Source organism: Thrips palmi, unplaced genomic scaffold, assembly GCF_012932325.1.
Source record: "Thrips palmi isolate BJ-2018 unplaced genomic scaffold, TpBJ-2018v1 HiC_scaffold_10, whole genome shotgun sequence".
NCBI classification, from domain to species: domain Eukaryota; kingdom Metazoa; phylum Arthropoda; class Insecta; order Thysanoptera; family Thripidae; genus Thrips; species Thrips palmi.
In genome coordinates this window covers 17,724,920-17,749,524 of record NW_023144621.1, presented here as the reverse complement: position 1 = coordinate 17,749,524, position 24,605 = coordinate 17,724,920, and the positions used below count along the sequence as shown (strand labels likewise).

At 55.1% G+C, this 24,605-nt stretch overlaps 5 protein-coding genes across 7 annotated transcripts; 3 read left to right on the top strand and 2 right to left on the bottom strand.

Annotated features, from left to right (window-relative positions):
• The first annotated feature begins 683 nt into the window (after positions 1–683).
• Positions 684–6,419, top strand: LOC117654474 (sodium-coupled monocarboxylate transporter 1-like). The gene is made up of 12 exons (XM_034401133.1): positions 684–796; positions 1,527–1,732; positions 1,979–2,138; positions 2,375–2,440; positions 2,520–2,571; positions 2,682–2,749; positions 2,830–2,984; positions 3,062–3,311; positions 3,753–4,046; positions 4,111–4,373; positions 4,448–4,709; positions 6,024–6,419. Exons 2-12 carry the CDS (start codon positions 1,548–1,550, stop codon positions 6,093–6,095), a joined length of 1,827 nt encoding a protein of 608 aa, XP_034257024.1. The 5' UTR covers positions 684–796; positions 1,527–1,547; the 3' UTR covers positions 6,096–6,419.
• Positions 6,420–6,654: 235 nt separating this feature from the next.
• On the top strand, positions 6,655–9,458 carry LOC117654477 (aminopeptidase N-like). Its single transcript, XM_034401138.1, has 8 exons — positions 6,655–6,804; positions 7,114–7,390; positions 7,913–8,184; positions 8,259–8,417; positions 8,509–8,796; positions 8,877–9,057; positions 9,134–9,293; positions 9,373–9,458. The coding sequence occupies exons 1-8, from the start codon at positions 6,785–6,787 to the stop codon at positions 9,456–9,458; spliced, it is 1,443 nt and encodes a 480-aa protein (XP_034257029.1). The 5' UTR covers positions 6,655–6,784.
• A 41-nt stretch (positions 9,459–9,499) lies between these two features.
• Positions 9,500–16,295, top strand: LOC117645800 (aminopeptidase N-like). The gene is made up of 23 exons (XM_034386233.1): positions 9,500–9,511; positions 9,627–9,713; positions 9,795–9,984; positions 10,109–10,398; positions 10,482–10,657; positions 10,790–10,948; positions 11,032–11,169; positions 11,257–11,332; positions 11,483–11,724; positions 11,797–11,926; positions 12,016–12,230; positions 12,314–12,472; positions 12,544–12,748; positions 12,843–12,970; positions 13,057–13,240; positions 13,324–13,529; positions 13,809–14,182; positions 14,332–14,618; positions 14,707–14,882; positions 15,011–15,199; positions 15,280–15,423; positions 15,497–15,572; positions 15,668–16,295. The coding sequence occupies exons 1-23, from the start codon at positions 9,500–9,502 to the stop codon at positions 16,088–16,090; spliced, it is 4,266 nt and encodes a 1,421-aa protein (XP_034242124.1). The 3' UTR covers positions 16,091–16,295.
• Positions 16,296–17,643: 1,348 nt separating this feature from the next.
• Positions 17,644–20,268, bottom strand: LOC117654478 (programmed cell death protein 2-like). Of its 2 annotated transcripts, none has more exons than XM_034401140.1 (8): positions 20,001–20,268; positions 19,636–19,796; positions 19,288–19,564; positions 19,009–19,170; positions 18,756–18,892; positions 18,435–18,647; positions 18,193–18,328; positions 17,644–18,110 (listed from the first exon to the last, which is right to left on the bottom strand). In XM_034401140.1, exons 1-8 carry the CDS (start codon positions 20,106–20,108, stop codon positions 17,973–17,975), a joined length of 1,332 nt encoding a protein of 443 aa, XP_034257031.1. In that variant the 5' UTR covers positions 20,109–20,268; the 3' UTR covers positions 17,644–17,972. The 2 variants fall into 2 exon arrangements, with proteins under 2 accessions (XP_034257031.1, XP_034257030.1); XM_034401139.1 differs by having other exon boundaries at positions 18,435–18,650; positions 20,001–20,267.
• Positions 20,269–20,655: 387 nt separating this feature from the next.
• On the bottom strand, positions 20,656–23,438 carry LOC117654476 (cleavage stimulation factor subunit 2 tau variant). Of its 2 annotated transcripts, none has more exons than XM_034401137.1 (10): positions 23,174–23,438; positions 22,981–23,059; positions 22,655–22,824; positions 22,420–22,565; positions 22,228–22,335; positions 21,922–22,147; positions 21,660–21,807; positions 21,285–21,565; positions 21,057–21,172; positions 20,656–20,967 (listed from the first exon to the last, which is right to left on the bottom strand). In XM_034401137.1, the coding sequence occupies exons 1-10, from the start codon at positions 23,217–23,219 to the stop codon at positions 20,848–20,850; spliced, it is 1,440 nt and encodes a 479-aa protein (XP_034257028.1). In that variant the 5' UTR covers positions 23,220–23,438; the 3' UTR covers positions 20,656–20,847. The 2 variants fall into 2 exon arrangements, with proteins under 2 accessions (XP_034257028.1, XP_034257027.1); XM_034401136.1 differs by having other exon boundaries at positions 21,057–21,193; positions 23,174–23,426.
• Positions 23,439–24,605: the final 1,167 nt, after the last annotated feature.

The following is a 24,605-nucleotide window of genomic DNA, read 5'->3' as shown; positions in this document are numbered from 1 at the left end:
TTTTCCGGGACAATTACGAAACTCCGCTCGGTAAAAATATGAAAAGAGCAGCGCGCGGCTGTAATTCAGAAAGTTGGGGGGACGTCGTGGACGGGAACAAATGGCTTGGCGGCTTGGCGGCCGGCGACCGTCCCAGGTGTGAAGGGAAGGACCAGCTTGTCGCCCTGCCGGAATAATTGGATCCTCGTCCTCCTGACTGACGGGCCGGCCTGCAGGCCGTCCCCTGAGTGCGAGGCGGTGCGACGCGCGGGCAGACACTGCAACGAGAGCTCCGTTCGCTATCGGCCCGCCTCGGCCCGCCCACGGCGATACCCTTTCCGAGCGGGGAGTACGGCCGCGCGGCCCCAGTGTCTCTGCAGCGCGGGGTACTGCCGGCCGGCGGCTTCCGCCCGACTGACTGGCAGGCCACCACTCGTCTTGCGCGCACCGCTGCTGTGCGGGCTGGCCTACCCGAGGCTGGCAGGCGCCCGGCGGCCCCTGAGCCTCGCCCAGCAGCCTCGCCCGAGAGTCGGTTTCTGTCCCCCTCGCTCTCATGCTGTGTCGCGGGTAGGTGCGAGAGAGGCAGGGCGACGAACACGACTCTCGGAACGCGGCCCACCAGAAAGACACGCACTCCGTCAACTCCGTCGACGCGCGTCAGCAGCGCAGCAGCCTCGCTTGCGGCGCAAAGCAGCAAAGCACCCGTTCCTGGGAAAGCAAATAAGGCCCCCACTTTTTGTGCCTCTGAGACTTTGCCTTAGCCAGCGGCTTGCCATTCGTGTTGCAGTGCGCCGGATAGACAGGTCGGCTGCCACAGGTAGGAGGGGCAAGTCGAGTTACAGGATTCGTCGCAGAATTTTGGAGGAGGCACGGCACAAATTCAAAAGAAAACTAAACTAAAAAGTCTAACTAAGAAGGTGTTCTGGACCTCTTGATCTAAATACGGCGTTAGCAAACCTACACTCGAAATCGGCCTCGAATCATACCAAACAGGGTATCATTATAACTTCAAATTTGTGTGCATTTAAATATAAACACATTTCCAAATTGTAGAATTTCAGTAATTTCGGAAGCGCGAAGTGTGATGTCAAATTGTGAGCCCTTTTTGGCGGGTGGCCGTCGGGGGGTCCCCAGCCCGACGCAGGACTTAATTGCATTCCTAGATTGTATCACAGGGAACTTCATCCCGTCCCGTGTTAACACAATTCCCACATCGGCGCCACCAGCAGCCGGTAGCTATCTCGCAGACAATTCTTATCGCTCACGGCAGTAGCGACCATTTTATGTTTATTTTCAGTCGGCTTTTATTGAGTCGGGTCCCGGTTCCGAGTCTCTTTAGATAAGCCAGGTGCGATCCAGAGGGGGCAGCGTCGGCGAAAGTAATCGGTCAACTCCCCTTCCCCTTTCCGCTGTCCAGCCGACCGGTCACCTCCTCAATTGACTCGTTATCGCTTGTCCCGCGGCACCGCGACACCGCGACACCGTCTCCGTGTTGAGGTGGTTCAGGTGGTGCACCAGACTGATCGCTCCTCGCCGTCATGCCGCAGCTGCCCGTCGCGCTCCCCGCCATGGAGGCCGCCTTGACGCTGGGCTGGCTGGACCAGGCCGTGTTCGTGCTCATGCTGGCCGCCTCCACGCTCATCGGCGTCTACTTCGCGTACTGCGCGCCCGGCGGCAACCTGTCCGCGGCCGAGTACCTGGTCGGCGGCCGCACCATGGGCACCATCCCCATCGCCCTGTCCCTCATCGCCAGGTGAGCACAGTGGGGCACAGTGGGCCAGAAGACCGGTTCCGATGGCCAAAACTCTAGACGCGCTCGAACCAAACATGTAACCCCACCAATGGATTCCTCGTTCGGAGAGCAATCCTTTGGTGGGGTCACACGCTCGGTTCGAGTCCCATTTAGCGACTCTAGAGCTCAAAACGCGCCCAAGCTTTTTACCGCCTCCAGCGGTCTTCTGGCCCACTGTGTGACCATGTGTGACGCGTGCTCCGTCAGCTACATCTCGGGCATCACGCTGCTGGGCTACCCGTCCGAGGTGTACACGTACGGCATGCAGGTGCTGTACAAGATGCTGGCCCTGCCCTTCATGGGGCTGCTGTTCGGACACCAGCTGCTGCCCGTCTTCCGCGACCTCGACGGCATCTCGCTGTACGGGGTGAGTGGGCAGGCGCCTCGCCGTGAATGAAGGCACAGCGTGCGTGCACCTTTGTGTGCGATTGCGTAAACTAGAATGTATGTCTGGAATGACGCAACTGAGATAAAACGCTGCGGTTGCGTCGCTGTCCGTCTCTTTCCCGCCCCGCGCCTTCTTTGTTTGACACGCATTTTGCGATAACACCCCGCGGAAATCGTCCATCAGTCCCTCTTCTTACCCGCCTGATTTTCCCGCAGTATTTTGCTCGTCGTTTCAACAACAATGTTCGCCTGCTGGCGTCGTTCCTGTACGTTTTTGGAACCGTAAGTACACAGGCGTGATTACGGTTCGACTGAAACAAATAATCGAGCCGGTTCACTGAGATAAACGATTTTCCGGCAGATGGTGTGGCTGCCCATCGTCATCTTCGTGCCCGCGCTCGCCTACCAGCAGGGTGAGTCTTTCTCCTACCAGCCAAACGTCTCTTGGGAAACGTCGCGTACATTTTTCGCTCGCCGCAATACTGCTGACAAATAATATCTGGATTATGGGGTGCGACTGTAGTGGCCCACATCAACGTTCACTGGATAACGCCTTTGGTGTGCGTCGTCTGCATTTACTACACAACGGTGGTAAGTAAACAGTGCTGAAAAAAGGAGTTTTTCCTCCCCATTTGTTCAACTTCCCACGACGATTTGGCGCCTCTCTGCAGGGCGGCATCAAGGCGGTGGTGTGGACGGACGCGCTGCAGGCCGTGTCCATGTACCTGTGCGTGCTGCTCGTGATGGTGATGGGCGTCATCCAGGTGGGGGGCCTCGGCAACGTGTGGGACCGCGGCGTGGCCTCCGGACGCATCGAGCCCCCGGTGTGAGTCAAGCTAAACCACTATAAATGTGTTCGCACAAAGTTTTGCTCGAGTCTGAGAGCGTCCTCTCTGCCGCCAGCATGGTGGTGGACCTCACCACGCGCCACACGCTCTTCACCATGGTGCTGGGCGCCTTCATCGGCCACTGCGCGCACGCCGGCCTCGGGCAGGCCATGGTGCAGCGCTACCTGTCGCTGCCCAGCAACAAGCAGGCCATCACGGCCATGTGGATCTTCATCGCGGGCATCTGCATCTTCTTCACCACGTCGGGCCTCGCCGGCCTCATCATCTACGCCCTGCACCACGACTGCGACCCCGTGCACGCCAAGGTGCGGCACGAGTCCTTACGCGGCGAGGTCCTTAACACAGAAGTCACCTCACGGGTCCAAAGAGCACGCTGCCTCGGACGGAGATGGAGATTAGACAGAGATAGGGAGTGAAAGGAAAGAGGAGGAAAGGGAGATGACAAAACGAAAAGGAGTTCAGTAGTTACACTCTTCCAGCTCGACTTCTGGAATGAAGGGCGTGAGGTGCTTGATTGTAGAATTCAGTTGGGCGGTGATAGCCCTACACTTGTCGCATGAGTGGTTCGCCCTCGATCTCGGCTCAGAACTGAAGAGGGCATTACTCACGTAAGCCTCTGCCTGTCGGAATCATTGCCCCCGGAGCTGGCGGACAATGGGTCCAATTTTACAGTGCTTTGAAACAGGACCTCCTGTCGCGCTCACCAAAAAAACACAGTATCAACAGTTCCTTGTCCCTGCTCGCAGCTGGTGAGTCGCCAGGACCAGATCCTGCCGCTGTTCGTGATGGAGACCCTGGGCGGCGTGCCGGGCGTGCCGGGCCTCTTCATCTCGGGGGTGTTCAGCGCCGCGCTCAGCTCCATGTCCACCGCGCTCAACTCCATGTCGGCCGTGGTGCTGGAGGACTGGGTGCGCGGCTACGGCGGCTACGAGCCCAACGAGCGCAGCGCGGCCTGGATCATGCGCGGCGTCGTCGTCGTGTTCGGCGTCATCACCGTCGCCCTCGTCTTCGTCGTCGAGAACCTCGGCATGATCCTGCAGGTGAGGCCCGCACACGCTCAATGAGTGCGAGAGAGACAGAGAGTGATGCGTGTTCTGCCGCCAGATGGCGTCCAGCATGGCCGCCGTGTCCACGGGCCCGCTCTTCACCTTGTTCGTGGTGGGGCTGTTCCTGCCCTGGTGCGACACCCGCAGCGCCCTGGCCGGCGCCCTCAGCTCCACGCTGTTCACGGCCACGCTCGTGTTCGGCGCGCAGTGGGAGATCGGCAACGGCCGCCTGCGCTTCCCCACCAAGCCCATCTCCGTGGACGGCTGCCTGGCGGCGCTCAACGTGACGGCCATCCCCGTGGTCGAGGAGGACATCGACATGTGCGTGGCGGCTAGGTGACACTTCGCCGTAGTCCGCTTGACCGTTTCTGACTGTTCCTGGCGCTCCTCCGCAGCTCGGCCGTGTACCCGCTGTTCCGCGTGTCGTACCTGTGGTACGTGCCGCTGTCGCTGCTGGTGGGGCTGGTGGTGGCGCTGCTGGCCGCCGCGGCCGGCTGGCGGACGGACCTCGCCGACCTGGAGCCGTGCCTGCTGGCCCCCATCGCGCGCCGCCTGCTGCCCGACAAGGCCGCGGCCAAGGCCAAGGCCGCCAAGTGCGCCGACGACGCGGCGGCGGCGGCCATCGAGCAGCAGGTCATGCTGCTGGCAGACCTCAGGGTGAGCTCCACGGCCTAGTGTGCCACCGCACTGAAAAGGGGGATAGTCGGCGCAAGGGCAAACCAGGGCACCGACTCTGTCCACGCCCTGCTCCGCGGTGTTCCGCGTGCCGCACTAAAATCCCAATCGGTGTGATCGCAATCGGGCGTCCACACTGCGGCTCGCCGATGACGCGTCGCGCGCCGCCCGGCGGACGTGCGCAAGTGCGGCAAGTCCGCCGAGCGCTTTGCCCGGCCAGCGGGACCAGCCCACTGCCAAAGCCGCACCTGCTTCAGAAGTCCGCGCTTTCCAAGTGTGCGCCGAGTTCGATTGTCTTTTTGACTTTTCGACTTTCAATCGGCCGTATCTCGTTTCATTGAGGGCTGCCCAAAAACAATTCAGTCACAATGTGCGTCATAATGCCTCTTTGCGGCGGTATCTGCGGACTCTTCAGAGATGTTTTTTTGTGTTGTATTTTTTCTGTTTGACATGTACCAGGTGTTTCAGAAACCCCGTAGAAGTTTGAAGGTATGCAACCCACTCGCCGTCGTGCGGGCGGGCTTGCCTACGCGCTGGTCGGCGGGCGCCGGAGCGATCATGGGTTGCCACTCGTCCACTAGTGCAGCTGGGTGCCGTCCCCCTTCCCCTCGCTGCTCCGGTTGCGCTCGGCTGGCCCGGTCAACTGTCACAGGTGGCGCTAACGTCGTCTGTCGGCCGCCAATCAAACCATCTCGGATGATGTCGCTAGCCGGCGAACCACCGATAGGCGAATGTTTGCGAATTTAGCGACATCTTTCTAGATGGTTTGATTGACGCTAGCGCCACCTGTGACAGTTGACCGGGCAAGCCGTGCAAGCCGTGCAAGCCGGCAACCGGAGCGGTAAGGGGAAGGGGGACGGCACCCAGCTGCACTAGTGGACGAGTGGCAACCCATGATCGCTCCGGCGCCCGCCGACCAGCGCGTAGGCAAGCCCGCCCGCACGACGGCGAGCGGGTTGCATACCTTCAAATTTCTACGGGGTTTCTGAAACACCTGGTACACTCTTATTCTACGGTGTCCCGAGAGCAAGTGTCGTTGTCAGTTGGGTCCACTTTTAGAGCGCTTTCTGGTGGAACTCCAAACGCGCTTTCTACTGAAACGCCTTCGTCGCTCTCTGTCGAGACACCTGGCAGACGAAGATGGGAGGCACCTTTTGATCCAGGGGCTTATTGAGTCAATCCAATTCCATCATTCACTGCAAGGTGTCTCGGCAGAGAGTGACAAAACCGTTTAGGCAGCGCCTGTGGCGTTTTACCAGAAAGCGCCTTTTAAATTTGATCATTTATCGTTTCTAGGTTTCGCAAGACTTGGACAAGGATCCTGCAGAGCCGGAGAAGAAAGGGCGAAGCATCAAAGACTTTGCGTAACAGTGAAGCACGTGTCTATGTGTTGCGCGCGCTCACGTGGGTGTGTTTGTGTGTATTTGTGCGTGAATCCATGTATGTATTACGGGCTTTCGAGTTCGACAGTTTCAAAAGTGTAAATGATTTGTGTCTGTGTGTACGCGAGCATGTTTCATTCAAGTTGCAAATATATTGCAGCGATCTCATGACCATAAAAGACTGCAATATTACACGATTACTCGGCAGTACTTGGAATACTTGTGTTGGCAGGTCACTGCTTGTTCCTCTTATCACCCTTGTTCCTTCGACAAATGTCAGTCAATTAAAGACACCGAAAACATTTTCCGATTTGCGCTTCTTTCTATCCGTCCCTTGCCTCATGGACGTTGGACGTAAGGGCGTAAGTCATGGGAAACCCATTGAATAAATACGTTGTTCGGTCCCATGACCACCCACATGTCGGTGGCGGTGAATATGCCGACTCACTCCAAACTACACAAAGGACCGTTTAAAAAAATTCCGGAACGACTTGGCGGGGCTCATTGGGAGGGGAATCTCGGCCAATCATGTTCTTTTCGAGTGGCCACGATTAATGCAGTGCAGTTCCACCTCGCTATCGCTTGGTATCGGCGCGTGGCGTGCTGGCGCGCCATGGCGGCGTGCTGGCGTCAACCCGCGTCAACCCCGGGCAGCGCATTCCCGCACCGGCCGGCATGGAGGCGCCGTCCTGTTGGTAAGTCCCGCCGGTCCCGCCTCACGCCGCCGCCACCAGTCGGCCTCCGAGTTGCCATGCCAATCGGAATTGTGGCTAATTTTACATTGAAGAGTGTCATCAAACAAGTTAGTGACATTGCTGTCACATCCGCGCTTGGTATAGGGATTTCGATAAAAGTGTCGCCAATTTGCGATAGCATTGGCATCATTGTCATGCAATGGAAATGGCTTGTTCTCCTCACTCTTCCTACAAAGTCGGATTCGTATTTCTCGATGTTTGACTATTTTTTGCTTCGGGCAATGCGTTAATTAATCGAATGTGGTGCAGCCTCCTCCTGCTCGCCCTGAGCGGGGCCCTGGGCCCGGCCCTGGCGGCCCCCCGGACCCACATTGACACGGCGGACACGACGGACATGTGGGAGACGGGCTTCCGCCTCGACGGCCACCTGGTGCCCACGCACTACCAGATCACCCTCACGCCGGACGACGAGACCTTCCAGACGTACAACGGGGACCTCGTCATCGACATGGAGGTACGCGAAGAGGCGCGCAAGGAGGCGCGAGAGGAGGCACCCAAGGCGGTGCGAGAGGAGACTCCCATGGAGGTACGCAACATTCTGAATACCGCATGTTGAAGAAGGCTTTTGCTTTTTCTGAAAGAACATATCCCTCTTTTCCGTTTTGCGAGGGGTTTTGCAAACGAAAGCGCACGGCGTAGATGCTATCAGCCAATCACTTGTGAACGGGACTGGGTGTGCAAAGATAAATGCCGTAGGTAATCCCTCTAATCCCACCACCAGTCAATCTGATCTCTGTCGTACCGGTTTTTTTCTTTGCACGGTACGCACTTTTCGAAGGTTGTCTGTTGGCGAACTTGGAGTAGTGGGAGTGAATCAATTACCGTCCGTCTTATCTAGGTACTCAGATTTCCCCTCCTCGCCTTGACAGCTGTCAATCGGCTACTCATTTTTATTTACGTACGTGACGTCTTCTAGGGATTAGTGTGATGCTGAATGATTTTTTTGTTTGCAAATCATTTGTTTAAATAGTGTCCGTAAAACAGAAGGGTTGGTGCGCCTGTCCCTTACACCGTGCCGCGTGGCGGGACGTCCTTCCCCTTCTCGCAGGTGACGTGGGACGCGCGGACCATCATCCTGCACGCCGGCAAGGAACTGTTCGGCTTCACGCGCTTCCCCATCGTGGAGGAGGTCGACGTGGGCCCCCTGTCCGTGCGCAGCCACTCCCACAGCCCGAACGACGGGCAGTACACCATCCGCCTGGACGAGCCGTCGCTGCTGAAGGACCACAAGTACCGCATCTTCATCAAGTTCTCCGGCAAGCTGACCTCGGACAACCGAGGCTTCTTCCGCGTGCCCCTCAAGGATGGCGCGAACACGAAGTAAGAAGATCCAATGCCAAACTTTTCTAAAACATTTGTTGTTTGGACTTTGAAACACTTGTTTTCATTTGCAGGCTCTTGGCCATGACCCAGTTCGCCCCCGTGCACGCGCGCCGCGCCTTCCCCTGCTTCGACGAGCCGTCGTTCCAGGCCACCTTCTCGCTGTCCATCGTGCACCCGCCGCGCTTCGTGGCCCGCTCCACCACGCCGGTGTCCGTCACCGGGCCCTCCGGGTAAGCCGGCCACTCCGCCCTGCTCTGCCCTGCTCCGCCCTCATGCCCACTGCGGCGACAGCAGTCCCTCACCCACCACGCTCTCTTCCAGGATAGGCGACGGCTTCGTGATGACGACGTTCGAGACCACGCCGGTCATCTCGCCGCACTCCCTGTCCTGGGTCGTGACGGACTTGGACTGCATGGGCCACGAGCAGGACTGGGTGCACACCTTCCACCGCGACGGGTCCGCCGTGGAGGACCTCCACGCCGCCAGCAAGGCCCTGCTGAAGTTGCTGTACGAGTACACCGGGCAGGAGGGCCCCGCCGACGTCTACCAGGCCGTGGTGCCGCTGCTGGACAGAGCGGAGGGCAGCAGCCTGGGCATGGTCGCCTTCAGGTCGGTGGCGGTGGTCCCGGGGCAGCGGATGTCTCTCTTCCTCCTGCCACTGACCCTCACCGTCTTCGTGTGTCGCGCAGGGAGGAGGCCGTCCTGAAGCACAAGCAGTACAAGAGCCCCGTGCGGCTGGCCGGGATGCTGTCCGTGGCCAACGCGCTGGCGCAGCAGTGGTTCGGCAACGTGGTAACGCCGTCGTGGTGGGGGCACGCCTGGCTGGCGGTGGGCTTCAGCAAGCTGCTGGAGTACACCCTCGTGGACAAGGTGAGCACATTCTCCCCCACCGTCTCTGCTGGTTTGGCTGCCCGCACTGCAAGCCTTGGCCTTTGCCTGCCCGCAGACCCTCCCGGAGCTGCAGATGCCGGAGCGGTTCGGCGTGATGGAGATGATGCCGGCGCTGGCCGCGGACTCCAGGGCCAGCGCGATGCCCCTCACGTCGGACGCCATCAACAAGAACTCCGAAATCCTCGCCCAGATGGGAATCCTCTCGTCCGGCAAAGGCGCGTTCAAAGGAGTCTGTATTTTCACAGTGTTGTTTTTGGAGAGTTTACTGACGGCTCGCTGCGGTTTGGCCAACAGGTGCAGCCCTGCTGAGGATGCTGCGGAGTATGATTACGGAGGAGACTTTCCAAAAGGGGGTTCAGTATTACATATCAGACATGTAAGCTCGAGTGCCGTGTGGTAACCTGCTGTCTCGGCTGAAAGCATGTCTCACTCCGTTGCGTTGGCCTTTCCACAGGAAACACAAAACGGCCGCTCCGGAAGACCTGTGGACGGCGCTGCAGCGCGCGGCGGACGAGGACCAGACCGCCCCCGCCGTGTCCATCGCCAAGTTCGGCAAGTCGTGGACGGAGCAGGTCGGGTACCCCGTCCTCACCGCCGTCCGCGACTACGAGCGCAACACCGTCCTCGTGTACCAGGTGAGCGATGTGAAAGTCCCTCGCGGCAGGAGTAGCGCCGGTGGTGTTTTTGCTGTCTAACCGACCCGCTCCGCTCGGCAGGCCCCCTACCCGCTCCCAGGCGCCACCGGCGACGACAGCCGCTCGTGGTGGGTGCCCCTGAAGCTCACCTCCAACACCGTCGACGACCTGGACCCGGACGAGAACCTCATTTCCGCCGAACAGCCCGTCGTTGAGACCTGGGGCCCCGACACCAGCAAGGAGTGGCTACTCGTCAACAGCGACCAGATGGGTGAGCGGACAGGGCGGAAAAATACTGCGTCGATACCCCGTGCGTTGGGGCCATCCGGAGTAACAGTCGCACGCGCGGAGTTTCGTCGCTGGTTCACGACCACTCCCTTCACGTCGTCCTGCAGGATACTACCGCGTCAACTACGACATGTTCAACTGGCTGCGGCTCATCCGCGCCTTCAAGGAGGACGCCGACAACAAGCTGCCGTCGGAGAGCTCGCGCGCCATGCTGCTGGACGACGCGCTGTCGCTGGCCGCGCAGGGCCTCCTGGAGTACCCCGTGGCGCTGCGCCTCATGGAGGCCCTGCTCGTCCGGGAGCGCCTGCCCGCGCCCTGGATCGTCGCCGGCAGGCACCTCGAGCACCTGGCCAAGTTCTTCCGCGGCGCCAGCAGCAAGCACGAGGTCGCGTTCGACGTGAGTAGTGCCTGGTTGGGTTAGGTTGAGAGTGAGCGCGACGGAAGCACTGTGCGTAACCGCGCCGAACTTCCTTGCCTCAGAGATGGGTCCGGTCCCTGGTGGAGGGCGCGTTCGCCGACCTGGGCTTCCCCGACGACGCGGACGAGGTGCTGTCGGCCCTGCCCACCGGGGCGCTGCGGGGCCTGGTCGCCAAGATCGCCTGCCAGGCGAAGCACCCCGAGTGCGCGGCCGCGGCGCGGGGGCAGTACCTGCTGTGGCAAAGGGAGGCAGGTGAGGCCGCGAGGGGCCGCGAGCGAGCGAGCTGGCTGGCTTTCTAACAACGGGGCGAGGCATCCGCGCCCGCGCCTGTCAAAAGGCAGCAACCTAACGGCGTCCTGTTCCTCTGCAGCGTGTCGGGTGACTCTCTGGCCCTCGCCGTCTGCCACGGCGTGACGGGGCCCTGGGCGCGGCCCGAGGCGCTCTCCACCACCATCGCCTTGCTGACCGGCGAAAACGGCGCGGACGTCATGCAGGGCCTGGGCTGCCTCAGCGGCCAGCAGCGCACCGAGTAAGTCCCACGCCGTCGCGCGGCCCGACAAACATCTCCCTGAAAACTTGTCCATGTCTGCATTTTGTTCGATCCGTCTCCAGTCTCATCCAGTCGCTGGTCGCGGGCACCAGGGACATGAGTGTGACCAAGATGGCGTGGAAGGCCATCACCAGCGGGCAGACAGGGCTGCGCCTCGCCCTCGACGCCCTTCTTCAGAACTGCGATCTGATCATCAAGAGGTAAGTCCGCCCGGACCGCCCACCCCACCATTCCTCATTCCTACCGGGGAATTCTTCACTAGTACTTGGTTTGTTTATCGTTGACAGGTTCGGCAGCACGTTCTACGCCGAAATCCTCTCGGACCTGGCGCCGTCGATCACCACGGACGCGCACCTCGACGCGGTAGGTGGAGCCTGGTGGTAGCAGCTGCAGCAGCCCGCACTCCTCGCTCCGTCTCTCTCGCACCCCTACGGCACACTCCATGAGTGCGAGAGAGACGGAGTGAGGGTCGCGACAGACGATGGCAACCTCGATGACACTCCCCTTCTCCAGCTGCGCGAGCTGGCGTCGCACCTCAACTCCCTGAGCCACGACTCGGAGATCGCGGCGGCCGCGGTGAGCGTCGCCGAGGACAACGTGGCGTGGCGGAAGCTGTACTTGGACTCGGTGTTCGACGAGGTGAGCTCCTTCGACGCGGACCCCCAGGGCCAAGCCCAGGGCCTGTCCGTCCTGCCCAACAAGGTGATCCCCACGAACTACGCGCTGCGCCTCGCCACCGCACCCCAGCACGCAGAGTGAGTCGGCCAACACTGCACTGTAAGTCAGGCACAAGTTGAACTCGGAAAAATTAACGTGATTGCGTGCAGCGATCCCAAGAAGGTGCAGAGCTCCGTGGAGATCAGCGTCACGGTCGCGGAGGACACCGACCTAGTGTCGTTCCACTCGGGCAAAGGATTGGCCTTGCAGCACATTGCTGTCACGGATGGTGAAAATGAGGTAAATTACTTCTCTAAATGTCACCTACTTATCAGAATACTCGAGACTTCATTTCTTTAAAAAAAAAATACCCGCGTTTTTCTTCCAAGGCGCTATTCCACTGGTACAACAACAATCTGTGGGATGGCTTCGACGAGTTCACCATGTACAGCGAGGAGTCGGAAATGGTTTCCGTGCGCCTGGACGCCCCGATGCTGGCCGACAAGACCTACACCGTGGCCATCGAGTTCGTCCCCGGGTACGACGTCCTGGCCGGGGACGCGGAGGGAGGCCTCTTCCTCAGCACCCTGCCCGACGGCGTCTCGTGAGTCTGCTCGAATGGCACAGTTGGCTGTGATCGTGGTCGCCAGCTCATTTTCATTTCGTCGGTCGTCCGGTGCGTTCCAGGACGGTCACGGGGGCGCGCATGGAACCCAACAACGCCCACCGTGTGTTCCCCTGCTTCGACGAGCCCCAGTTCCTGGCCACGTTCAGCCTGACTCTCGCCGTCACCGGCACCCCGAAGGAGGCCCTGTTCGTCTCGCCGCAGAAGTCCATTTCGCAAGAGTAGGTGCCAAGCGCAAACCGGCGAGCGAAATACAAGGAAATGAAAATGACGACGCGTTTTCTCCTCGCAGCCCCGCCATGCCGGACACCACCATCGTGGACTTCGAGACGACGCGCGCGCTGCCCGCGCACCTGCTCAGCTTGGCGGCGTTCGACGCCCTGGCCACGGCCACGGCCCGGCCATCCCAGCCGGTGCCGTCCGGCGACACCGCCACCGTCTCCAGCGTGCGCGCGCGCACGGAGGTGCAGACGGCCACCCCGGGCGCGGCCAAACAGGTAGCATGCTTCTCCTTCTGCCACGCACCGCGGGGACGCCCCGTCCGCAGTGTCCGAAGTAGTTTCGCAAACCCAATGTCGTCCCGCCCTGCAGGCCGCCGCCCTTCTGGAGCTGCTGGACGGCGCGCTGTTCGAGCGGCCCCCGCTGGCCAGGCAGGAGATCCTGGCGGTGCCGAGGCTGCAAGGCGGACCCATCATCAGCCCGGGCCTCGCCATCCTACGGTGCGCCTCACCCACTTCAGCTCCAACTTGAATCCTCATTCCACTTTGCCTGGGTGGCTGATTTGTGGATTCGTCTCGAATTGCAGGGAAGGTGACGTGCTGGTGGTCGACAAGGTGTCCTCGTCCGAGCAGGCGGTCCACGCCGCCCTGGCGATGGCCAACGCACAGGCGCACTCCTTCTTCGGCAACGACATCATGTTTGAGGGATGGAACAGCCTCTGGTTCCGCGAGGGCCTCGCCGCGTACCTCGAGAGCTGGGCCGTGGACAAGGTGAGGGAGGAGCGCCTTTCATCCCTCTTCACCCCGTAAATAATATACTTTTAATAATATTTTTTGCAATTTATATTTGCTAGTTGAACAGCGGTGAATACGGCGCGGTGAACAGGGCCGGCGTGGACCGCGTGCACCGCGGCCTGGCGCTGGCCGCCATGGAGACGGCCGCCCCGCTGGCCTCGGCGCAGGGCGACTTGGCCAACAGGGGCCTCGGCGTGGTGCGCATGGTGGCGGGCCTGCTGGGCGAGAAGGCGCTGTTCAACGGGCTGCAGGCCGTCTTGCTGGAGTGAGTATGCGAGCCCCTGGAGGTGGAGGCCTGAATGGAGTGCGTGCAGTTCACGAACGACACCCACTCTCTGGAGGTGGACTTGCACCTAGCGCACTATTTGTTTCTGTGTCGGGCAAGTTGTGTAAACACGGCTCCGGCGTTATCTTGCCTGCCTGGCCTGCGCTCGCCCGGTAGACGCTTGTCTCTCCTCGTCTGACGAGGCAGGGAGGCGCGCGGCATGGCGACGGGGCACGTGTTTGTCTTTGTCTTATTCGCCGCCCTGCCCGTGCTGCACAGTGGGCCGGCCAAGCTGTCCCACGTGGAGGTGCTGCAGACGCTGCAGGCCGCGGCGGACCAGCCGCCGCCCGTCGACCTGGTGCAGCTGGCGGAGTCCTGGACGTCGCAGGCGGGCTTCCCCGTGCTGACGCTCAGCCGCAACTACGACGACGGCACCGGCTTCCTCCGCCAGGAGCACTTCGAGTGGGACGCCGCCTCCAGGGACGCCCCGGACGACCGGACGTGGATCGTGCCCTACAACGTGCTCACCGCCAAGACGGCCAAGACGGACCCCGCGCCGCTGCTCACCGAGGTGCTGACCACGAGGTCGGCCACGGTGAGCCTCACCGGCGAGAGGGGCGATGTCTACATGGTGCTGAACGCGGGTCAACCTGGTAAGCAGTCCCGCACTCTCCACTAGATGGCACTTTGGGAGGGGGTGCCATGGAGTGCCGATGGAATGCTGCGCCGGGGTCGGACGGTTGGACCGCCAGGGCGCCCGTCTCAATGTGGCACTGAAGCTGCCCCTCCCCTCCGCCTCCAGGCTTCTACCGCGTCAACTACGACTCCCAGAACTGGCAGCTGCTGACCAAGGCGGCGGCGGCCGGCGAGCTGGGCGAGGCGCAGCGGGCCACGCTGCTGGACGACGCGGTGGCGCTGTGCCGCGCGGGCCGCCTCGACGTGGCCGTCGTGATGGACCTCCTCAAGGCCGTGACCGCGGTGCCCCAGGGCGCGCCCCTCTGCGTGCCATGCTGGACGGCGGCGCGCGACGCCCTCACCACCCTGGGCCACCTCACGCGGGCCGACCCGGCGCACAGGGCCATGTACAAGGTACGCCGCCATCCTTGAGTGAGCCAGGAACACTTTGCTGTTTTTCTGGCTCTACATTCGGCTTCGCCGTTTGAAATCATGTTCGCAGCGGTTCGTCAAGGAGAAGCTGGTGAACCCGTCCCCCGTGCAGTGGAGCGCACTCGCCGGCGAGGACTGGGCGCACGGCGCCATGCGAGCGGTGGTCACGCAACTGGCGTGCGCGGCCGAGGACGACGTCTGCCTGTCCGAGGCCAAGGCCGCCCTGCTGGACTGGCAGAGCAACAAGTACGTCCCGGTAGCCCCTGCAGTGTAGGCAACTGTGCGGCAGGGCTCTTTGGCGGGAGTGCCTACCCTCGACATCGCAGGGGCTCCTATTGCCATTGATGGCTGACACAACCCTTGCCTCCTCCCAGGGACGCTTTTAGCGTCGGCGTGGACCCCAACGTGCTGGCCGCCACCATCTGCTACATGATGAGTCGCGCCCCCGCGGCGACCGACTTCACGGAGGTGAACGTCCGCATCACGTCAACGGAGGACTCGTCGGCGCGGCGGGCCTACATCGCCGGCCTGGGCTGCGTCCGCGACGAGGACATGCGGAGCACGTGGGTGTCTTTTCTTACGTTACTCTTGTGCTGCACGAGTAAGCTCCAGGGAATACCATTGTGACGCTTGTCCCTCGCAGCCTACTGAAGACGACAGCGGCCAAGTCCGGGGTGGACATCTCCGACGTGCTGCCCATGTTCGTGTCCATCATGGACAACAGTGACGCTCCCCTCGCCCAGGTCGTCGACTTCGTGGCCGAGAACTTCGACGCCATGACCGAGAAGTGAGTCGCTTCGCCGCGCTGTCTCTGTCGCACTCAATGATGGGGCTGTAATAACCTTGTCGGCGTTCCGCAGCCTCGGCCAGGACGTCGCCAACGCCGTGCTCTACGCGGTGGCGGAGAGGGCGCACGAGGACCGGCACTACAGCAAGGTTCGTCGGCGTGCTCGTTTCGTCTGTTGGGAATGCCTTGCCCTACCACGTGTGGTACACGCGTACAAGCGGCGTGCTTTTTTCGGCTGTTCCAGCTGCTCTCTCTGGTGGACGGCTCGGCCTCGTCCTCGACCTCGTCCTCGGCCTCCGTGCAGGCGGCGGTGCGGCGCGCGGCGGCCAGTCGGGCCTGGTCGGCGACATGGCAGTACAAGCTGGTGGCGTGGGTGTACGAGCAGCTCGACGAGGTTCCGCCCCCGGACCCGGAGCCGACCACCCCAGCCACGACACCCGCGTCGACGACCAGACCCGCCTCAACGACACCGGGAGTCACGACGCGGCCAACGACGCAGTCACCGACACGCCCAACAACGCGGCCAACGACACATCGGCCAACGACCCAGCGACCGACGACTCAGCCCACGCCACGCCCGACCACCCACAAGCCCAACTCCGCCGCGGCAGCCTCCACCAGTGTGCTCGCCCTGCTGCTGACCGCCTTGCTGGTCTTGTTGCGGTAGGCACCCGTCCGGATTCCACCGACAGCGATCTCTGCGCAATCTCGTGCAAACGGAATCTTTAGGCCTCACCTGCGAAGGACGATCAAGAACGCCAGAAGTAGGGCCGGTTCCTACTCTGGTCTAGTGTCGAATGATCTTGCAACCGCGTGGCCTTTTTATGCTCAGGAAATTTGCCTCGAATAAAGACTTTTGTATTCTGGGTGCATCCCCTTGGCCTTCTTGACTCCTAAAAACTTTGTCCCTGCCTCACCTACTTTGCACGAAAAATATTTTTTGAGATTTGTCGATTTTATGTTCTTGGTTTACAGAGAATTTATAGTATAAAGATAGAGTATTTAATTTAATTTTTTTGTAAAAAAAAAAAATGTTTTGCTTTACTATTTAAACCCAGAACCTGAAGGTGATCCCACAGCCGACGGCGGGAACTCTTTTGCATCTTTAGAGGGGGAAGCGAGCCCTAGAGCCGCGCCTCAGAGGTAGGCCACCCATTTGACACGCTAAGGGCACCTTTGAGAGGGAGGGGGACAGACGAGTGTTGGCTCCGCCTGGAAAAGCTGGCCCTTTCAGAGACCCTGTCGCTGCTGCAAAATCAGCGTTGCGGCGGAAAATATGCCATACCCAGCCGGTATTTGAACCCAAGTACTTCTTCCATCCACGAGCGACTGAGCCACCCACTGTGCCACCGATTGATTTATGTTTGGTATCGCATTCAAGCAGTTGTACCGTAGAGGAAAATGTTCCTGAACCTGGGATTCCAGATGCCCGGTGCCCAATGGTCTTTGACATATTTACTTCGGTGTGAAAGCCACAAATGCTTTTCTTTGTAGGGAAAAATAAAAGAGAAGTACTCAAAATATGCTCAGCAGAACACTTTATTTGAAGAAGCCAACGACTAGGCCCCACAAAATCCAATTCAAGGACAATGCAGAAAATTTGGATGTATCACAGTTTACTTAAGCAACTACATATCTTAGAAGATCGTAAGCTCTGTGTTTACGAATGCGAGTAAATGTGTATTAATATAATACACAATGAAATACATGATGATACATGAAGAACAACATCAAAGTCACAGTCAAACTGCAGCAATACAGCATATCCTGACTAGATATTAGAGACAAAGTACTTTTATGCCAAGAAAAAAGGCAATAAAGAAGAGACAAAATCTTAGGAAGGAGACATAATTGGATACCGACATTAAAACTGACATCATTTCATGATCCATCTATTCAGGAACATCTATTGGAAGTTCATACCAGAATTAAAACAAGTACTGTATTACTATGAGGAACACTGATAGAGTAGCTTGCAAAAGGAGAATTTAATTTAACAACTCTACTGCTACAGAGGCTTACATATTACTGCTCCTCGCTCAGTAGAATATTTAATAAATTTCTATTAAAATTAAAAACAGCAACTACAGTAAATTTAGAGCTTAAAACACAAAGAGGAAAATAAATATGACATGTTTGTAACACAGAGCCTCCTTAAAGATACACTAAGTAAACAGTCACTTAATTAAAGGCAGTAAGGTTGACAATAAGAAAGATGAATCCAGTTGCTACTGTACATCTTGTTTTTCTGATTCATTAGAAAAGCATAAATATAATTGGCAACAAATACATCAAACTATAAGCATTGTACGAACTCGTATAGTTGGAAGTATGATTTTCTTGTTACAAGAAAATAAGTACAGGTCTGGAAGGAGCATCATAAATACATCACAAATAGATCTAAATTCTGGCAAAGGGAAAACAACACCTACTTCTATAAAATACATAAAATGGTTTGAACACAGCCTTTTAAGAAGATGAAGTCATAGGAATGTGACATAAACAACTCCAAATAACCAAATATGCATTACACAATAGAGCAAATGGTGCTAAAATCTTTCAGCCTGGACAATGACTCTTTCCTCTCTAACATTGTCACCTGTTGCCCAGCAGCTTTGTCGGCAAGTCCATATTAAAACTGTTCCAAATTCAATGTGGCTTCCACTTACATCCATTCCACCTTGCATCTGTAAAACAAATAAATCATAATCAGGAGTCTCAAAAGCCAAAACCATCAAGTGGAGGGGAGCAGAGTTTTTAGGAACTTACTTGTAGTCTGAGTTTGGGAATTATGGAAGGCAGAACTTGAAGTTCAAACACCATTTCTCCTTGACAATAGGAGCAGGTTGATGGTACATCAACCAGAGGTGCAATTGGAAGAGGAGACCCACCTTCGCGACAATACCTGTAAACCGTCAACATTTGTTATAACTTTTCTACAGATAAGAATTTACGTACTTGACTCTCTTAAAACATTTGAAAAAAAATCTAGGGTTGTAGCTTAAACCTACCTTAAAATTTGCCCAGGAGTTTGCTGAATGTGTTGCAGAAAACGATGAAACAGCACGTCCCCGTGAGCAGGAATAGATTGTTCGTACTTCTCAGAGTCACTCCCAGCACATCCTCCTCCTTCAGCTTCTTGAACATCAGAGTTAAATGCCTGGCCCTGGCTCTGCTGGTACTCAGCCAGCAAAAGTCTTACATGGCCTGAAACCTCTTTATCTCTTCTTATGGTTCAAGATAAAAAAAAGAAGAAATACTTTTAGTTATTAGGATGTAATTTCTCAATAATTACAAAGAGAAATCCATTCAACTGTAAGTAAATTTGTTACCTCTTAATGTCTTCTTCCGCTACACAAATAAAATAAGGTGTAAATTGAGCATTTCGAACATCTTTTGGCAGTGGTGCAGACTCCTGAAGTAAAGCATGTAGGTCAAACTGTGGTCCTGTAGGTGTGTCAATGGTAACCTGAGAAAAAGAATGATTCTTTAAGAGCCTTCAAACAACATTCGAAAGAAAAACAAACAACAACATCCAATTCTAAAGTACATAGAAGACAGCCTCTAATTCACTGCAGAACTAACCAGTTCACTTTCATCTCCCTCAATTTCAGCAGAAGCCTGAGGTGAGTGAAGGTTTGCTCGAGCGCCGTCAAGTCTACCTTTGTTCCAGGATGCATTGAAGTTTGCATCTCGTTCAGCAGCACTGTCCATTCTCATCTTACCCAGCTGGGAGCTTAGGGCATCCTGTTGCTCAAAGAGGAAAAACACAATCAGAGCCATTTAAATTCTTCACAATAAATACTGTGATTCCCACCAAAACTGGTGTTGGTTTGGCTGTTCCACAAGTCACCCAAAACTTACCGTAGATTGACCGTCAATATCCAAAACATCATCAGCATCATCGGCTGAATCAGGGGACCCACTATTGGTGCATGTATTACAACTGTGCTCGCACTCCCCGTCAGACATATCATTGATATCAGATGGAGCAACGAGATTTCCATTTTCCAAATCTTCATCCCAATCATCAGCATCTGCACACCAATCAGAAGCACCCAACGCAACGGTCACAGAGGAGGTGTTTGTTGTTTGCTCCTTGGAGCTAGAGTCGAGAACTTGGCTGCGAAAGCAAACCCAACTGAAAGAGAAACACAGTAAGAGTAAAAAGCACAACCAGATCAAAACATAAAATAAACCAAGGGCACTTACCTTTCATTCTGATTCCAACAGTTTGGGTTTAAACAGCCAAAAAGGTAAAGGGTGCGATGATATGGGGAGTTTTCAAGAGGTGCATAGATTTGCACAATGATTGGAGGTGGCAGACCACATAGTTTACAGAGGGGAGATGTGATGCCATCAAGAGGCCAGTTCTGAAAAGAGACAGTAAGTTGTTAAAAACTACAAATATTTTTTTTTTAAATTAGCCTCAGACAGAAGTACTTAGGTTGACAAACAAAGAACAAGGGCTTAGCCAAGCAAACAAACGATTCTAGCATAGAATTGGGGATGACAAGAAGGGCAACGTGTAGAACAAACCAAAAAGACAGTTAGGTTGATTCAAAAGAATGACTTACTGGATTTCCACCAAGTTTGTTTGTCGTGAAATTAACCTGGCTTTTGTACTTGTCAGTGATGACTTCATCGTCGAACCCAAGAAAAACTTTTGCACGTTTACAGGCCATGTTCAAATTTCAGGAGAAAGAAAGACATCGATTTAGAAAGTATCAAAAGACCAGAATTTGCTAGAAAGTTGTGCGTCCGTATTTTTCCTTCACAATCCGATCCACGATGATCCAGCCAGCAGCTTAACTTCTGCTGCTTCCCCTCTCTCCCCCCCCCCTCTCTTCTCGTTTGCATCGAGTGCGCCAACCTCCCAAAGTGAAAAGCATTGTTTCTTTTTCCTGCTATATTGTTCCAAGACAAACAAAAACAGTATCAACCTCAAATATTTAATTTTTGATGGTTCTCTCATTTGTGGAACGGACAAATTAAAATAGAGCTGCTATTTAACTGAACATATTTTATGTGAGATGTGGTATGTTGGTCGAACATCTGCCGCGGTCTTTTTCGAGTGTTTGCAAGATGAAAGCGATGGTAAAGAAACCATTTCTTCAAGAAACAGAAGTCAACTTTTCTATTTTGAATATTACAGTTGAATGAACTATTGTTTTAACTTTGGAATCCTGGTTCAAACTAGATGCTGGGTAACAATAAATTCAGTATAACATGTGGGTTGAACTTAGAAACAAGTTTATTTCTAAACACTTTTCTTAAAACAGTGCAATTCATTTAAATCTGGGTTTGCTCAGTTATCCACCAAACGTTTATGCATAGTTCGGGCAAAATTAACGACATTCAAACTGTCCATAATGAGTCTACAGCTTAACTTTCACTTCACATGTATATTATTGTTAGTAGAGATCATCGCTGAGCACTCTTGGCTATTTGCTCCTTTAGCAAGAGGATACTTTGACGTTGATCTGGGGGCAGACCAGCGATCTGATCATCGCTCAACTGCAAAACTTGCATAATTAATGCAGCCTGGAAAGGAAAAAGAAAGAATAATTACTTTACATTGTCTGAAGAACTAAGGTGGGCTTGTGGTACTGTGCTTGATTGTAATTAAACACCTTTTCTTGGTCAGATGCTCCAGGTGCACCTAGAAGAGGGCCAGGACCCAGTGCAGCAGGACCAACTGGCCTGGCAACAGGGAGAGGCGGGCCTGCAAGTCCCGGTGGTCTGATAGCTGTTGGCATAGGATTTGCTCCTGGTAGAAAACCACAAGGAAAGTTGCAGCAGATAAGTTGGAATAGTAAAAGTTTTAGTAGACCAAAAACAGAAGGAGTGTTCATTTGTACCTGTTCTTGGATCAACTCTGTCTCTCGGATCGACCCTGTCCCTTGGGTCCCTCGGGTCTCTGGAGTCCCTAGGGTCTCTTGAATCCCTGGGGTCCCTCGCATCACGAATGTCTCTTGGATCGCGTGGGTCCCTGGGGTCCCTAATCTCTCTGGGATCTCGGCTGTCCCGAAGATCCCTCGGATCCCTGGAATCCCTTGGATCACGAGAGGGGAAACGATCTGGAGCCATGTTCATACGTGGATCACCACGTGGATCACGTGGGTCGCGTGGACCTGGATAACTGTTTTTAAAAGAGAGGGAAAGATGAGCATATATTACAATGATATTTCCCTGCTAACACTACTAAGTTTATAATGAAATATAAAACTACATACTGATCTGTGGGAAAACCATCTCTTCCATGCACAGGAAGGCCAGGCATTCCTGCAGGAACCTGAGGCACAGGAGGTATACGAAGATCTTGATCAGGAATGCGACCCATTCGATGATCCACTTGTGAACGCATATCCATATCTTGGACACCTAATAATAATGAAATAACACAGTCAAATTACCCAGCAAAACATTCATCCTTACTAGATTTCAATAATTCCTAAAAGCCACTCTTTTCAGCATCTTCTTGAGAAATAAATTTACCCAAAAATGATCCAGGGACAGGTGGTCTTGGTGCACTGGGTGGTAATGGTGCTGATGGAGGCAAAGTACCCGCCCAGTTATCAGTTGGGAGAACGACCGGCTGTGGTCCTGGTATGGAGGGTGGGTTTGAAGACGGATTCGATGCAGGCGTGGAAAGGGGAACAGTCATTGGCTTGTCCGACGGATACAGCGGTACAGGTGTAGGATTTGCCTTGTGAAGCATACTCTGTTCAACACAGAAGAACATGGCTAATTTAAGTACAAGACATGCATATTTACGCAACATTTTGGGTAGATGTTACTCACCACAGCAACAGTCGGATCAACAACTCTCATGACAACCAAGCCTTGAAGAAGAGCATATGACAGCTGAGGGTTTTGAAGTAACATAGAACGTGCTTCGGCTGGGTTGTTCTAAACACAGAAGTTTAAAAATTAACTCTAAGTTAGCTTAATTAGTAGTTAGGTATCAGATACTGTTGTTTAGAAGTTCTGTACCTGAACACATTCTTTCATTTGCTTCATCAACTCAAACATTTGTTCTGGTGGCATAGAAGCAACAGCCTTACTGATAGCCTCTGGTGCTTTGTCAGCATTAATGGGTTCTCCATAGGGGCTTTCAGCAGGAGTAGATTGTAAGAGAGCTGAAAAAATTCACATTAAAAGAAAAAAAATTTGAAGGCAAATGCATTGATATTAAATGTGAATGTGACATCATAAAAATAACACCTACTCTGCATCTCAAGCCTGGACTTTTCAGTACAAGCATTGTCTACTCGCAGAGTTCGTCCTCCTATTTCATACCCATTGAGATTTCGCATAGCACTCAAAGCAGTCTCAGTGTCTTTGTATTCACAAAAACCATAACCTTTAGGTTTACCAGTTTCTCGATCGAAAACCAACCTGAAACCATTCAACAGATATTAGTTATGTATCAAACAGGAAATTTCATGTAAAAACTGAGAGAAACGAAAAGAGATTTTTAAGCAGTGAACAAAAAAATTAAATACACATTATTCTAAAATAAAAACTTAATAAAAGAATTTTTTTTAGACTCACTTGAATGACAGGACAGGACCAACCTCACTGAAAATATCTTTCAGCTTTTCTTCAGTTGCTTCGTAAGGAATATTCCCAACTATAAGGACAAAACAAAAATAGGTTAAATTGTAATTCCAAACAATTACATATACATAAATATAAAAACAAACAGCCGGTATAATTATGTTTTAAAGGTTAGGAGAGCACTGACCAAACACCGATCTCATCGACTTGTCGATAAGGTTTTGGTCCCCCATCTTTCCAGCCAGGCAGTTCTCTTTGCTCGCAAAATTATCCCTTCGGGCAAATTGATGGGCACTGCGTTCTGAAGGAACTGAGAACTTTACAGCGGTTGGTTTCCACAATCGCAATCAACAGCGGAGCGGCCACGGAGCAGACACCGACACCCTCCGCCTGCCGCTGCTGCTACTGCTGCTACCACCGCACCGCACCGTTGCCGCCGCCGCCGCCGCGACACCGGGACTGCTTGAGAGAAGAACAAAACAAGAGCAAGGGTGGCAAGGGTGCAAGGGGAGTCCCACGGCGGAGGAAAAATGGGAGGAAAACCGAAGCATCCGAATGGCGACAGAATGGTAATGGATCGGAACGAGGCTGCTCGTAACCGGAAAGCGGACAGCCAAAGGAATGACAAAAACGCGAGGAAACATGAAGGGCGCGATAGCGTTCGGAGTGTGGGAGTGTTTGTCCGCGGTTCGCCTGCTTGCAGGGGCCGCCCGTGGGGAACGCGATCGCAGTTTGGGGTCTGAACAGTGCATAAGGGCACACCCCCGACGACGTCAGTACGACCTCAGTCTGACGCCTCTCGTACGCCAGTGTGGCGATCGGGGCTAGTCTCTGTGGTCGGGGTCGGCGTCCAACTGGCGTCGTAATGCCGTCGTGCTGCCGTCGTTTTGGGGGTCGAAAAAAATTTCTTTTTTCGGCGCTAGTCAGACACCATACGACGTCGTTTTTTTCAGCGCGAAAAATGTCGCGCGACCGTCAAAAAAACCCGGGGGAGTGAGTCGAACACAGAACCCCCGCTCGAAAGCCGGTGCCCGAACCCGCTGGGCCAGAGCGACTTCTTTTGGGGGCGGGGGACCGCAGCTCTAGTCTTTTGACTCGACCCACATGGCACGGGCCCCGAGTACGCATCTTTTTCTATGTTTCTTTCGCAGCGAGCAAATACAAAAGCCCACGGCCAACAGATTTACAGACATGACAACTAGGTTAAATGTTTTTGATATCGGTTCAAATGTGCGTACCGCATCCGATGGCCGAAAAAAAATAGTACTCTGGCGTCAATACTCTGTGGCCCCTGCCACGGGGGGTCGAGTCAAGAAGACTAGAGCTGCGGTCCCCCCCCCCTCAACGAAGTCGCTCTGGCCCCGCGGGTTCGGGGCCCCACATTCGACGCGGGAGTTTTGTGTTGATCACTCCCCGCCGGGTTTTTTTGACGGTCGCGCGACATTTTTCGCGCTGAAAAAAACGACGTCGTACTGGTGTCTGACTAGCGTCCGAAAAACGAAATTTTTTGCGACCCAAAGCGACGGCAGCACGACGGCATTTCGACGCCAGTTGGACGCCGACTCTACCACGAGACTAGCCCCGATCGCCAACTGGCGTCGAGAGGCTCGACTGGGTCG